General features: G+C 37.2%; 1 protein-coding gene across 4 annotated transcripts in view; it reads left to right on the top strand.

Annotated features, from left to right (window-relative positions):
- The window catches only part of FNIP2 (folliculin interacting protein 2), a 50,766-nt gene extending 37,205 nt beyond the window's left edge, over positions 1-13,561 (top strand). For all 4 annotated transcript variants that reach the window (XM_057419021.1, XM_057419024.1, XM_057419020.1 and 1 more), the window contains 5 exons: positions 1,328-2,642; positions 3,386-3,542; positions 4,626-4,826; positions 8,461-8,576; positions 9,760-13,561. In XM_057419021.1, coding sequence (XP_057275004.1) covers positions 1,328-2,642; positions 3,386-3,542; positions 4,626-4,826; positions 8,461-8,576; positions 9,760-9,838 — 1,868 coding nt within the window. In that variant the 3' untranslated portion in view covers positions 9,839-13,561. The remainder of the gene's footprint in view (positions 1-1,327; positions 2,643-3,385; positions 3,543-4,625; positions 4,827-8,460; positions 8,577-9,759) is intronic.
- The last annotated feature ends 641 nt before the right edge of the window (positions 13,562-14,202 follow it).

Consider the following 14,202-nt stretch of genomic DNA (forward strand, 5'->3'; position numbering starts at 1 on the left):
AGTCTCCTCATGTTGAAACCAGAGGTCCTCTTGCTCCTGGCAGAAACTTTCCTGAAGCTCTGATTTTTAGCTTTCATTTAGTGTAGCTTCTTGAGGTCTAGCACAAAATCCTGGTTGCAGACTTGGTCCAAAACATTTGAGCAGCCCTGAGCAAGGTCTTGCCACCTAAACAGATTGGGTAGATTAGCAGGTAGCTGATAAAGTCATTCTTCAGAGAAGCCTGATTTCAAGGTGAACACTTATGATGGATACAGAAAATTGAGCTGGTGGTTGTCTCCTGTCTGCTGGTGATATCAGCCATAGTTTGGTTAGGCAAGACAATTAGGTGAGTGTTCACTAATAATTGTCATATGAAGACAACTGGGTTAACTGAACCTGGTAATAGACATTTCTTGAGTTAACCCATCTTTTTCTGATAAGAGATCTTACCTTATTTACTGTCTATGCTTACCTCTCCCAGAACTTCAGGGCAGAAACCCTTCAACTGATAGAGGATTATAGGCAGCTAAAGACAGTTACCACTCTCCCAAACAAATATGTTGAAAGCAGGATATGTATGACCTTGGTTCTGTTTAAAAAAACAAAATCCCAACAGTTCTCCAGGATAAATGAACTAGCAAATAGGCAGTTCCTGGGGGGAACTGAGATGGGGAACACACTTCTGTTGTAGTTTCTACCTCTCATTTTACAGTTGTATTTTTAGTGAATACATTTTCTAGTTCTCTGCCATCCCATGCCAAAGATAGATGTTCATGTTAGTGAGGTTGACTCCGAGTACATAGAAGTGCATGTGCCTAGCTCAATAGGGTAGTTACATGCCTCTTTTTTCAGAACATTGTTTACTAAGCTAATATTGAATCCTTTATTGCTTTTCTTATATTGGTCCTGAAAGAAATAATTTTGATTTTACCTGTATGAAAATTCTTGTGTTTAACAGAAAAAGTTACTGAAATAAAACAACTTTAATGTGAAAGAAAACATGTCATAAAATAGAAAACAGTATAGCTGGATCTATATTCCTTTTCACCCCCTGTTGTGTCAGTTTCCAAGTGATTATATCTTGTAAGCATCATGTAAATAAAATCCTTAGTGGCTTTGAACAGAAAGAAATTGAGTAATAGCAGCTACTCACAAAACCACCAAAACCCTTCTGGACAAAAAAATACTAGAAGTGCTTTTGTTAGTCTTTGTTTTAAACTTTTATGAACTTGCTGTGAAAGAAACAAACTATCTGATTTGTGTCCTTAGTAAATGCTGTTTCAAAATATGTTGAATTTAGGCTTATATCGCAACCAGACATAAACATGTGATTTGCTTTCCTGTATAGGTGATCTCTATGGTGCCATAGGCTCTCCAGTGAGATTGACTCGAACTGTTATTGTTGGAAAACGCAAGGAGTTGGTGCAGCGCTTGCTCTATGTTCTGACTTACTTCATTCGGTGCTCTGAGCTGCAGGAAAATCAGCTGACATGGAGTGAGAAGGCTGGGATAGAAGAGCAAGTGCTAAATGGAAGCAAGATCACAACTGCCCTAGAAAGGGGAGAGGTAGAGGAGTCTGATTATGTTGTTGTCACTGTTAAAAATGAACCTGCTCTTGTGCCTCCAATCCTACCTCCAAAGAATGATGAAAGTAAGAACAATAGTGTCACAGAGTGGGCACATGACCCAGAAAGCGCTCATGCTGTCCCAGCCTCTTCAAAAGAGAAGAAAGAAGTGATAGGAAAGGCCAGTCAGAACTCCGAAGCATCTGTTGACTGTCTAACTAGCGGTTTTCGTAAGGGAACAGCTGATGGTAGGAAAAGAACTGTCACCGATACAGGAGTTGTATCCTACCACTTTGAAGAGCCATCTAAATTGGAGGATTTAACAGAGATAAAGAAGAACAAGAATCAGAATGAGAGAAAAGTGGAAAACCAGTTGTCTGGTAGGTCATCTGCCTTACCTTGTCCTGAAAGGTCTGGCCACAGGAGTTCACACTTGGAAAAGGTCACTTTTCAGATTGGAAGTTCAGCATCACCAGAGTCAGACTTAGAAACTCATAGAAGAGAAATGGAAGAAAATCTGAAAGTGTTGAGAAAAAATCCAGAGGTGATACATTGTGCCTCAGGTTCCACAAATCTGCCTGTGAATGCTTCCCAGAATCAAAAAGAAAGTTGCGAAGCTGCATTTATACCCTTCAGTAATCGTGATGTTTGTTACGCACAAATCTCACCTTGTGTGGGAAAGGAGAATATACTTCACCAATATACAGAAAGTAAAGAAGCTGAGATGAATTTAGTGAACATGATATCTAGTGAACCCCTTATGCCCACGGATAATTTAGAAACTGTAAAATTGCCAAGCCTGAAAGAAACTAGAACTTTATGCTCTGGCAATCTGGAGAACTATTCCCCTAGCTGTGTAGAAGTCGGTTCTGCTGTCAGACAGGATTCCCCTAAAGTAGGTGCTAAAGATGTCCCCTATGGGGATGCTGGAAGGAAAAGCTCCTTCAGAGCTGAAGGGGACATTCCAAGGAATGAGAGTTCAGACAGTGCTCTTGGAGCCAGTGATGAAGAAGGTGATTGTTGTATCTCTGAAGTACATCATGATAATGTAAGCAAAAGACTTGAAGAGTTTGCAGAAGTGGAACTTCCTTTACCAAGGTAAAGTGGTTTAATTTAGAACTAAATGGAGTCAAAAGTTTGCTACTTCAGAAGTGTTCAGGATTTAAAGTCTGAAATCCTCTGGGATCTTGAGTAAGTTCCTTGCAAACAAATCTCTAACAGACACTGATGTGGTCAGAATTCTTGTAACCAGACTTGGTAAAAAGAAAACTAAGATGGAGCAGGGTTAAGTAATGAAATTTGTGACAAAGATGCCCTTCATTTGTCTAATAAAAAGGGTTGATTACTTTTTCATGTAAGCTGCCTGAAACATTTAATGTAGACAGAACATCTAAGGACAAGCAAATTTGACAAATCAGAGACAGATTTGAAATAAATAAGGGCATCTTGTTTGAAAACTTTTGAGCTTTACAGGTGCAAATGGAGCTTGCTGATACTTAAGGTAGGTCACTAGAAAGTTTGCTGCTTGGGCTGAGTTGGAGAAAACTCAAATTTAGTAATCTGTTAGCTGCAGAACATGGAGCTCATACATATCACAAGCTCTAATACATTTAAGATTTGCCTTTTTATAAATTCAGAGGAATTGATAACCTTGTTCAAGTTCAGCTTTTAAAAATCTTTCTTTCAAAGAGCACCAGTAATTGGTTTTGTGTATTTTGAGTACAGTGTTGATTGATACTTACAGTAGAAGCAGGGGTGATAAACCAAACTTCTCATTCATTTAAAATCTGAATCAGTTTGTCAAGCAAGAATCTTACATGCTTTGTATTTCTGTATTTTAGGTCAAATACAATCAGCAGTCAATGTGTGAAAAATTTTGGAAGATCACTTCTAGGTGGTTACTGTCATACGTATATGCCTGATCTTGTGCTGCATGGAATAAATAATGATGAAAAACTCAAGCAGTGTCTATTAGCAGACCTACTTCATGCAATGCATGTGAGTTAATATACTGTTCTGAGTTATAGCAGTAGTTGTGATATTAACTAAGATCTACAGAAGCAGGTCCTTTGAATAGGCTTCTTTCTACTTATTGTTTGTAACAGCCACACCTGTCTTCCTTCTTGGAAGATGTAAGCCCTTAATGCATTGTGTGCAAAGCCTGTTCACCCAAGAATCACATGTGCTTTCCTTTATATGTCTTAAGGATTCTCTTCAGAGATAAGCACAAGGAAGATTGTTTGCAACTTCAAGTTACAAACAAGGAAAAAACCTTAAACTGCTTCTCAGTCACAATCACTGACAATTATCTATATATCATAAAATTATGTGCAAGTTGAAACAGCTTATTTTGCCATTAGTGGCATGTGTTGCAAGGGAGATGAAGTCTTGTGGAGGCCTATATTATACTAAACTGTAGCAGAAATGATGACGACGGACAAGTAATTGTCTGTAGGTAGTAACTTTGCCATGTTCTTACTCCACTTCAGGTACTCCTAAATTATGTAATTAATAACTAACCTTTCACTAAAGTAACGGTGTGACCTTGATGTGCAATTTTAAATGTTTATCTAGTAATCGTCAACAGCTGCTCTGCAGCAATTAATCATCCTGCTGGAATAAGTTCATGTACTACCTGTAACAGTGATGCATGTGTATGTAACTTCTTTAAGCAATACCAGATTGGTCTGATTGTGCACAGTGAAATCCTTCATATAGCTCTGAAACATTAAATATGCTTTCACCATCACTGGATCAGTAAAATTATTATTCTTTCCATTTTGGAAAGAACTTGTCTTCTCAGGGAGGGTGGAATATTTGAAAAAAGTTTTGGAGTAGTGATTTTGAAGCACTACTTAAATGCCTTGATCAAATTGTCAGTTAAGACTTAACTGACCCAGTGTTGAGAGATGTAAACTCTGTCACTGAAGTTGGTATTCCTTGTCATTTTTGAGATGCCTTTGGTTTCCTGTTGGTTTGCTTTCTTATTCCCTGCCTCAGTGTACTAAAAGTGGAACCTCAAAACTGAGTTGAGGAAATGTATGTGAAAGTGTCACATAATATTTGTATTATCTGTTGCAGCATCCAGTGCTAGATGAGCCCATAGCAGAAGCTGTCTGCATTATTGCAGACACAGATAAATGGAACGTACAAGTAGCTACAAGCCAGAGAAAGATGACGGACAATATGAAATTAGGCAAGGATGTTTTGGTTTCAAGTCAAGTATCCAGTTTATTGCAGTCTATTTTACAGCTTTACAAACTCAACGTCCCAGCTGACTTTGTAAGTATTTCTTTACTGGAGACTGTAGGTAATGCAGATTGCTTAGCTTAAGTAGGAAGAGCAGAGTTTTGTGAACTGTGTTGCTGTACCAGTGAACTAATGCCTGAAGTGATACAGAGTTGACCCAATATATTTGAGAGAATGAATGGTACAGTCCAGTAACAGATACTGTTTTATCTGTAATTTACATGTAATAGGTCAGATTAAAGTTAACTACTCAAATGCATATGATAAAACTAAAGTTGTTCAGGCAATTCTAGCATGGTTCTCATGTGTTTATGATTAGGGCTCTTAAATTTGGCTTTTTTTTTTTTTGTATTATTTTCACACTTCTATTTATATTGTTGAAGCTTCTATCTACCCAAGCCTGTTTCTAGCATACAACTTTCTGTTCTTGGGCTTTTGATCTAACCCCATGCAGGGGATGCCTTTTATCTCTCCTTCCCAAATAATTGTGCCTCTATGTTTACTTGATCCTTCTGTTTTATGCATGTTTTAGCCAATTCTGTCAGCAAGTGCTGTCTCAGATAACCTTGCCAGTGTCTCCATAGAATTGCTGGGAGGAGACTGAAACCTGAAAACACCTGGAGGCAGATGGATTGCAGCAGGGGATTGTCATATTGCATTATCCCTGTCCCACAACATCCTTTCCTGTCCTCAGTAGTAGTGGAGTTCATCAGAGCAAATCAGTAATGCTGGCTTTGCTGATTACAACAAAATTACCCACAAGTCTCACAGTGGTAATTACAATGCAGTTTTATCGCATAATTGTAGATGAGGGGAGATAGGGTGGATTTTTCAGTAGTCACCCTTTTTTCAATTAACTGAATTGGTTTGTCCTTCAGCAGATAGTCTTGAGAAACTTTGTAGGAGCCTGTGTAATGGCTGCACTAGCAGATGGAAGAGGAAGATAGAGCTAAACACTAGCAGCTGTAAATAGTATTAGTCTCACTGTTTTGAATAAAATTAGTGGTGTTGATTACGCTAAGTTCTTGAAGTCAAATGCTAGGCATGTTGTCATTGTTGTCTCTGGATTCTTCTGGGCATTGAAAAATATGCAACTTCAGTTAAAATTGTATCTTGACACTTGCACAGTAGCACCTTAAATGCTGGCATTTCTAATCTGAATAGTTGATTCTGCAGCTGAATTGTTCTTTCCTATGTTGCCCTTGCATTTGTGTATGCAACTTCTGTATGCATTGTATGATGTGAGAGGGGTTTGGAGATAGAATATTTTTCAGGGATTTTTTTTTTTCCTTTTTTCTTGGAAAAAGGCACATTGAAGTGACAGTGCTAGAAGTTTGGAAATTGGCTATAATCCACATTAGAGACACTTTGATCCTTCTGGTAGTGGATTTTGCAGCTCTTTACTAAAACAAAATGATCAGTGCATGGAAGCTGTGTTCCACTAAACTCTAGGGGGAGAATTGTGACTCTTTCGTAGTGATTCTATTGCTTTAAGTTTTGACAAAAGCATATTGATCAGAGATTAACATAATGCAGTATGTTTGAAGTTTCCTTTAGGAGTGCACTTTTTTTACATGCATTTACTGCTCAGATGAGTAAGTTTTTGAGGTTTTGTGATATCACAAAACTCAAAGCCCAACTTTTGAAACTGGATGAAAGGCAAGTAATGATACGTTTGTTGTGGCACTTCAGACTGGTAACCGTACTGCAGAGCTTTGCAGCATGGAAAGGAAGTGATAATCGTAGCTGCTGCATGTCAGCAATATGTCAAGTTTTATCTGCACCTTTGAACTCATTTTAGCTACTTTCCTAGAAGTGACTTGACATTTTGTTCTATTTTGGTTTTTTCCATGTAGTCAATGAGGAAAGCTGCAGAGGAAGCTAACTAACAGTACCAAAAACAAAAATCAAACTTTTGGACATTTTGAACAAAATGGATTCATGTACCAAGCTTATGGGGAGGAATGTCTTTTGATTCTTTGCAACAGGAGGAGCAGATAATCTTGCATATAAAGAATCTCTCTTAGAATAATGTGGGATTCTTCCTTGTTTACTCCCTCACACCTTAAAGAAAAATGAAAATCCATAATCCTTTGCCATAAGTACTGACATTGAAATATGTTGAACTGCCACTTTGTGAATCAGCTGCATGCTCCCCTCAACCCCTGAGGAAGTGCTTGTGGGCTTTTTGCATTAAGGTTGCCTGTAATGGAAAAGAATATTTCCCTTTCAGCTAGAATCGGAAGTGTTACAAGTATACCGAATTGACTGAAAACTCACTTGGAGCAAACAGATAAACTACTGTCAAAAAGCTTTTCTCCACTGGTGTCAGTGATCTTGTTCTACTACTACGCAGCATGTTTTTAAAATGCCTTTTTATCTTCCACGGTTAAGACCTAATATAAAATCAGAGAATCATTAAAAATCTTCATCTTACTCCAGACCAGAAAATACATGGTAGACTACCTACAAGTATGAGTCTTTGCTTATTATTTTTTAATTACCAAAACTGGTTTCACAGGATCTCACTTCTAATACTTACGGCTTTCATTCAACTTGAAAATTACATTGAATGATGGTCTGAAGCTATTAGCTGCTACTGTTTTTAATTGCTGTCTGTGCCTGCCAGATGATTATATATTTGATAATACAAGATTCTGCATGCACTTCCTGCTTTCATCTCCTGGAGTTTGCAGAGCTGATCTAATTTAACTTTTTTTGAAGTGGTCATCATGGTGGAAATAAGGAATATATCAATTTGAATATACCTTTGTCCTAGAACAAAATACCTGATAAGGCATCCTACCACTCATCTTGTGAAGACATCATACCTACTGTCCTTGTCTTATGAAAATAAACCTTCTCTCTCTTTGAAGCTAAGGTTCATCTGCTGTCCTGCAGTTGGTGTATGAGAAATTACCGTGCATCACATGACTGTATTTAAAGATAATACATGTTTCTAGCATGCTACTGCTGAAAGAAAAGGGGAGTGATTAAATTGTTTTTTCAGTTTGAACTATTACCTTTTGGCAAGCAGTGTCAAATGTTTAAGCAATTTTAAACTAGAAGTACCTAGAACTAATTAAAACAAATGGCTAAAGAGGATTTGTAACCTAGCTTCTATTGTAAAGTAGTGAGCAAAAGAGTTATGAAATTATGACAGATAAGATAATAGTGTTTTCTAGTTCTTGAGTCTTAATTTCTTGAATGCAGATCCCTAGAGGTAGAGTGGCAATTTTAGGAACTGTTGTCTAAGCTGAGTCTTTCACAAAATATTATACTGACAACAAACATCAAGTATGAACCAAGTATTCTGGTTTGATTCTTAGTAAGATGTCTTGAGTGTCTTTGAACCTGGTTAAAACTGTAAGTCAGCAGAAACACTGTGGCTGACTTGAGGGAAAAATGGATGTGCTGTTTATGGTGCCTGAGAAAGCTGGAATGCCCCAGTTTTATGAGGGCATTCCCCTTTGAGGAGTAGTGATAACTTTTTACTGGTGCCAGCACACCTGTAACGAAATCAATTGCCTCTTCTAGATTTTTACGTGGAGATTTAGTTTGAAAGATGTTATAGCTAAGGTAGAAGATGAAATTATATGCTTACATTCCTGTAAAGTTTGCATGTGATTCTTAAAGCCATTCTGAGGGTTGTGGTCTGTGTTTACAGTGCATAATGCATCTTGAGGATAGACTACAAGAGATGTATCTCAAAAGCAAAATGCTTTCAGAATATCTGCGAGGACATACAAGAGTGCATGTAAAAGAACTAGGAATGGTATTGGGGTGAGTATTATAGGTATTGGTTAATGGCAAACCTTGGGGCTGTTATTTTCTTTTCCAGTTTCTGAATGTTAGTATCTTGTTCCCATGAGGACTTGCTTCTTCATCTCTAGCACTTTATTGTGTATCTAATAAAACCATCTGGAAATCAGCAGGAAATATTTCTACAGCAAGAACCAGTTACTTGTCATTCTTAAATCTTCAGAATGAAGAAAGTTTGGATTTGGGTTATTAGGATGTTATCCATGCATTCATATGTACTCTTTCTGTCTGTCTCCTTAGTGAAAGCTTCGTCCCAACAAATACTTGAAAATGTTTGTTTAGGTGGTACAGTTGTATCTTGAGCAAAGAAGGCTTCTCAAAAAGCAAGTGTAAGAAAAACAGATGTCCTCTTTGGTAGCTGTCTTCTAGCAATAGTACTTGATTGGCATGCAATCTTTAGGGATGCACCTGCTGACAGCAGAAGAGGGGGAAGGTGAAGAAGTGAATACACATTCCCAAAAAGATGAGTTTTAGCACTGTAGGTAAAACTTAATTTATCTTTATCCATACTATTCAAGGTTTCATATTGGGAAATGCAAGTTGTGAAACCCAGAAACAAGCAACTTTTTTCAGTGTGTGTATGTATGTACAAATATGTATAAATATATAGATAATGTCCTGGCCCTTGAGCAGCTTTACATTTGGAAATGGTTGGAAACTGAGCATTGTGTTTGAGAGGCATTCCTGGTACTGTTATTGCATAATAATGAATTAATTCCAGCTTTTGGTCCTCTTTCGATAAGTGTGCTACTGTATGGTGAACTGAGTTATACTCAAAACATGAAATGCAACATCTTTCATAAGCTAATGTTTAGTACTTTCTTAAACTGGGCTTATTGGTAAGACTAAAGCTGAGGCTTATGGTTTGGCAAATAAATAAAAATATTTAAACCCCAAAAGATTATATGCTACTAAATGCAGTACTGCTATCTTTTGACTTAAAGGGCAGCATACTTCTTGGTTTTAAACATTATTACCTACCTTTACTGATATGTAAGTAATAGGAATAAATAATAATGTAAGAGTTAACTCAGTGTAACAAGACACTTCCGGTTTCTTCAAAGTGGATTAAAAAAATCTTCTTGTGTTTCTCTTATGAAGGTGATTGTATATTTTAAAGTCTGTCTCTCTTTTTCATTTCTAGGATTGAATCCAATGACTTGCCTTTGTTGGCTGCTATAGCAAGTACTCATTCCCCGTATGTTGCCCAAATACTCTTATAAATTAAAATCTCAGGATAGTCATTCCTTAAAGTGAAACAAATAACATGGGAATGTTGAATGAAGAACAGAGGTGCCGAACACTGGTAAAGGGGAACACTGAGGAAAGCAGGTGATGCCTGTACCTTCTACACCTTCTGATTCTGGTTTCAGCCGGATGTTTTACTGGAGGACTTCAGTTTACGTGACGTAAAAGGCATTCAGGTTTTTCTTACAATCTCACTTCTGACTTAAAGCAAGAAAGTGACTGCATCCTTGCATTTTATTTTTATTCGGAGGACAAAAGTTAACACTATGTGGCAGACCAGGAGCTGCCATCCAAAACGCTGCTCAAAACCATGAAGTAACAGTTAAAAGAACAAGTGGGTTAGAATGAATTTTGTAATACTATGCTTGTGAATGTGGTGTGGTATATGTTTCTTTGCTGGGGAGGAGGAGCTGTAAAATATGTAAATAACATTCCTATACACAAGTGTATTAGATGGGACTTTTTTTTCTAGCAGAACATACACATGATTTTGTATAGTAGACATGATGGGCTCAGAACAAGGAACCTGGATTCAGCAGCCAAATGCAGTGTGGGAATGGAGTTGTTCATGAGATCATGTGGCTTTTCCCTTGAAGGAGAAGAGGTTAAGAAAGCTGTGGCTGCTTCTGTTTTAATGAGGAGACATTCAGATGAGCCCATGGCTAAAAGTGGAATGGAATGGACTTCTGAGATAGGGATTTTGTTGGAAAGCCTTATGGAATTTCTGCTACAAGTTTACATTTGTTGCTGATGCAACTTCAATAACTCTCTGAGTTTCTCTATGACTGTAGTCCTGGGAACTAAACCTGTGTCTTAGTGTCATCGAGTAATACTATTTCCAAGGAGTATGAATTTGACAAACATGTTTGTCAAATACCAGTGCTGTTAGTGCATGTCTGTACGCATGCACTACACCAAGCAATGGGCACAAATCGAAGACAATCTTACTGGGGAAATAGAAGACAACAGTCATCCCCTCACCAAACCTTTAGTCACAAGTATTACTTTTTTCCAGCTATTAGTTGTCTCTAAGTAGAAATAAAAGGAGCATTGTTTGAAGTAAAATGAAATGTAGGGGGCAAACCCCAGTATTTGATATTACTATGAATGTTTGCAATTACCCTCTTTGATTCTGCAAAAATGTTGAACTATCATCCGGGTGCCTTTCCTTAATAGGGTAACTACTCTGAGACCAGAAACTACTTCTCCACTAGTTGATACTGGCCTTCTATGTTTCTAGAAAGCAAAATAAACTTTTCTATTTCACTGTTTTCATCTGGTTAATAACATGAATGTAAAAAATTGACTTTTTTGTGTAAAGTACTGTTAAGCTGGATATGAAACTATGGACCAGACTGAGGAGAGAGAACAAAGGATCAGAACAAACATTCTTGAAGAAATGGAAAACTCAATGTTGGACTGTTCTGTTGTGAGCCAGCATGAATAAGGTGTCTGAAATGGTGAGCTTGCAATCAAATTGCTAGCAACACAATTGCTTGGGATTAGTGAATTCTAATAAGAAACTCCTGGTCACTCTTTGTGAATTCTCCTCATTGGTGATTACAGATTTTTAACACTGAAGGGACACACTTTTATTAAAAGTGTTTTTATTTATCTGGATGTTTGGACTTTTCTACAGTAAACTTTCAGTGATTTGGAATAACGAAATGTGCATATTGTGAGCTGTTTAAATGTGATAGGGGTCTTGATTAACCTTGTGTTGCTTTTTGAGGGAAATAGGTAGACTGACCTACTGTGAAAAGAGGTTGTTTCCAAGTGGAGGATTACTTAATATTCTGATACAATGCTTCTAAAGCTGTTCCTTGTATGCTGGGTTTCTGATCTGACATTCCAGATGTTTCTTTTATCACATTTTCATATTTGTCCCTAGTATTCTGCCTAAAAAGGCTAAAATCTCTCTATGGTTCATGTTTTCTCGCACTACTTACAGTTAAGAGAGCTCTTCCTATCTTTTGTTTGTGACTCCTGTCTGCTGGAAAGTAAACTTACCTCTGCATATAGCTGTCAGCAGATACCACTCTGTTCCTTAAAGTTAAGACAAAGTAAGAGCCATAGAGCAAGTCACATATTCCTAAACTACCCCTGTGATGGAAAATGTGTGTGCACGCATGTGTAAGGCTACAAAACTGCTTCCCTGAATGTGTATAGAAATCCTCATGTACTTTCCCTATTCCATGGCACTCTTAAATAGTAGCAGAGTTCATTAAAAGTCAGTTCCTATTCTTTTAAGTATTGGGTTTTTATCTGAACAGATTCTGTTCAAAGAAATACATGCTAATATGGAAATATGTGCTTTTGTTATCACAGTGACCTAAGGAAGTCAAAGATAAGCCAACATTCAATGATTGCAAGACTAATGCCATGATCAGTAACACCTGATTTTACTCTTATCAGCTATTAAAAAAAAATTAAATCTGACTTTGGGCAAGACTTCAAGTTAGCTGTGGGGTGGCATGGAGCTGATGGTCAGAAGCACTTGGATTGTCTTCAGCCCAAGCTAAAACTTTATAGTTCTTGCTGCTTTCTCTAACATTTTGCTGCTCTTCAGAATTTACATGATGAACTATCTTTTTTCTCATAGTTTTAGTCTGGGAGGAAGAAAATCCAAGAAAAAACTGTTTATTACCTTTAAAAGGCTCTGGACTACAGAAAATTAAATACATGTTTTCCCCTCCACCAAATGTACTACCTCAGTTGACAGGATTCCATCTTCTAGGGCTTCTTTTGACTCTAAGTCTTTAACTTGGTTTTGGTAGCATCTTGCTGTTTATGTAAATTAGTGTGGCATGACAGGGCAGTAAGTATTTACAGATGTGTTGTTAGACATCTTTAGGGCATGTTTCTGTTTTTATTTTAATAGGATGAAAAATTATGTGAATGTACAGGTGTGTTTAAAATTGATAATGTAGCTTAATTTTCAAATATTCCAAAGTTGGTTTTATCAGTATTATGTAGTTTTTTGTAAACTTAAATACATACTTTCTTGGTTAAGTGGGAATGCACAGTCTTTCCGAAATCCCACGTAAGTGCAGTTTACACAGTGCAATTTAAAGAATGTATGCTTGTTTTCCAGGCAAGACTAAACCTTCATACACAGAGGCAAGGAAAAACTGCTAAACCATAGTATTTAATCTAAATGAATTTTTTTACCCCAAATGATACCAAGATCTAAACATCTTAATTATCTAGGTACTCTCAGAACTAATTCATACAACTTTTCATCTGCCCAGAAGAAACACGTAGACACTGGTTCTGTAATTCACATTCATTATGGCATCCTCCAGAGTTCTAGATGACCTTCCCCATTTCCTACTTTTACTCTTAAAGTCAAAAACCCTTTTCAGACACACCAAATCCTTGTATATAAAGTTTACATAAAATGATCATTTATCCCTCAAACACGCAAATCAAAACTGAGTCTGAACTGCTGAATGCACCCTAGGCTGGGGGTGTTTTTCAGGTCAAGTGGGCTAATTTGACTTACATAGCAGGTTTTCCATAGTAGAAAAAGAAAAAAAAAAAAGTGTGTTGTTATTGCATGTTTGGAGCGCATAGGCTTTTTTAGGAATGACTGAGTACCAATGTCGAGCTACATGGATTTTTTTCTTATAGTTATGTATGCTATCATTTTGGTCTATTTCTTTGCGGCATTTGGTGCAATAAACTTTCTGAAATGAGCATAAATGGTATTTGGTATGTTCCTTTTTAAAACTTCTCAAATAACTGTTCTAGTTATTGTAGGTGAGATCTAATAGTGCATGGACGTCTGGTAACCCTGTAGTGGAGTAAGTAAATGTTGCAAGAAATCTCTTAACAGGAAGTCTTTGCAAAATGTGGAACCTAATTGAGCACTATCCCCATCTTTGGAAGTTTTACCCCACTTAGCTGTGAAAACAAGAACACTTATAGTGTGAAAACTAACTGCAAAAAATAATGGAAAGGGAAGACACTCACTGCTGGAATAGGTCCTGCAGAGGTTCTGCGCACCTATGTGGCTGACATTTAACTCAAATGCCTATGAAAAGAGCTCTCTGAAAAATGTGTATATCCCATTTTGAAAATTACTCAGCCTAACAGGAATGAGTAACACTTTTTGCCTACTAGGTTATTAATTGGTTGATGGACTTGACATGAATGAGCTTAAAATAACAAGGTGTTCAATTTATGTCCAACTCCATGACCTCAACTTAGTATTTTGCAGCTTACTGGAAAGTCCTTAATTATGGAACAAAAACTGTAATTATGCTGAACATCTTTGAATGCATTTGAGGTGTAACCCTACTTGTAGGGTGTAAGCGCTTCTTACCTATAGACTGAA

Source organism: Pezoporus wallicus, unplaced genomic scaffold (assembly GCF_028554395.1).
Source record: "Pezoporus wallicus isolate ANWC-B61680 ecotype Strahan unplaced genomic scaffold, APGP_CSIRO_Pwel_v1 contig_2384, whole genome shotgun sequence".
Taxonomy (NCBI): Eukaryota; Metazoa; Chordata; class Aves; order Psittaciformes; family Psittacidae; genus Pezoporus; species Pezoporus wallicus.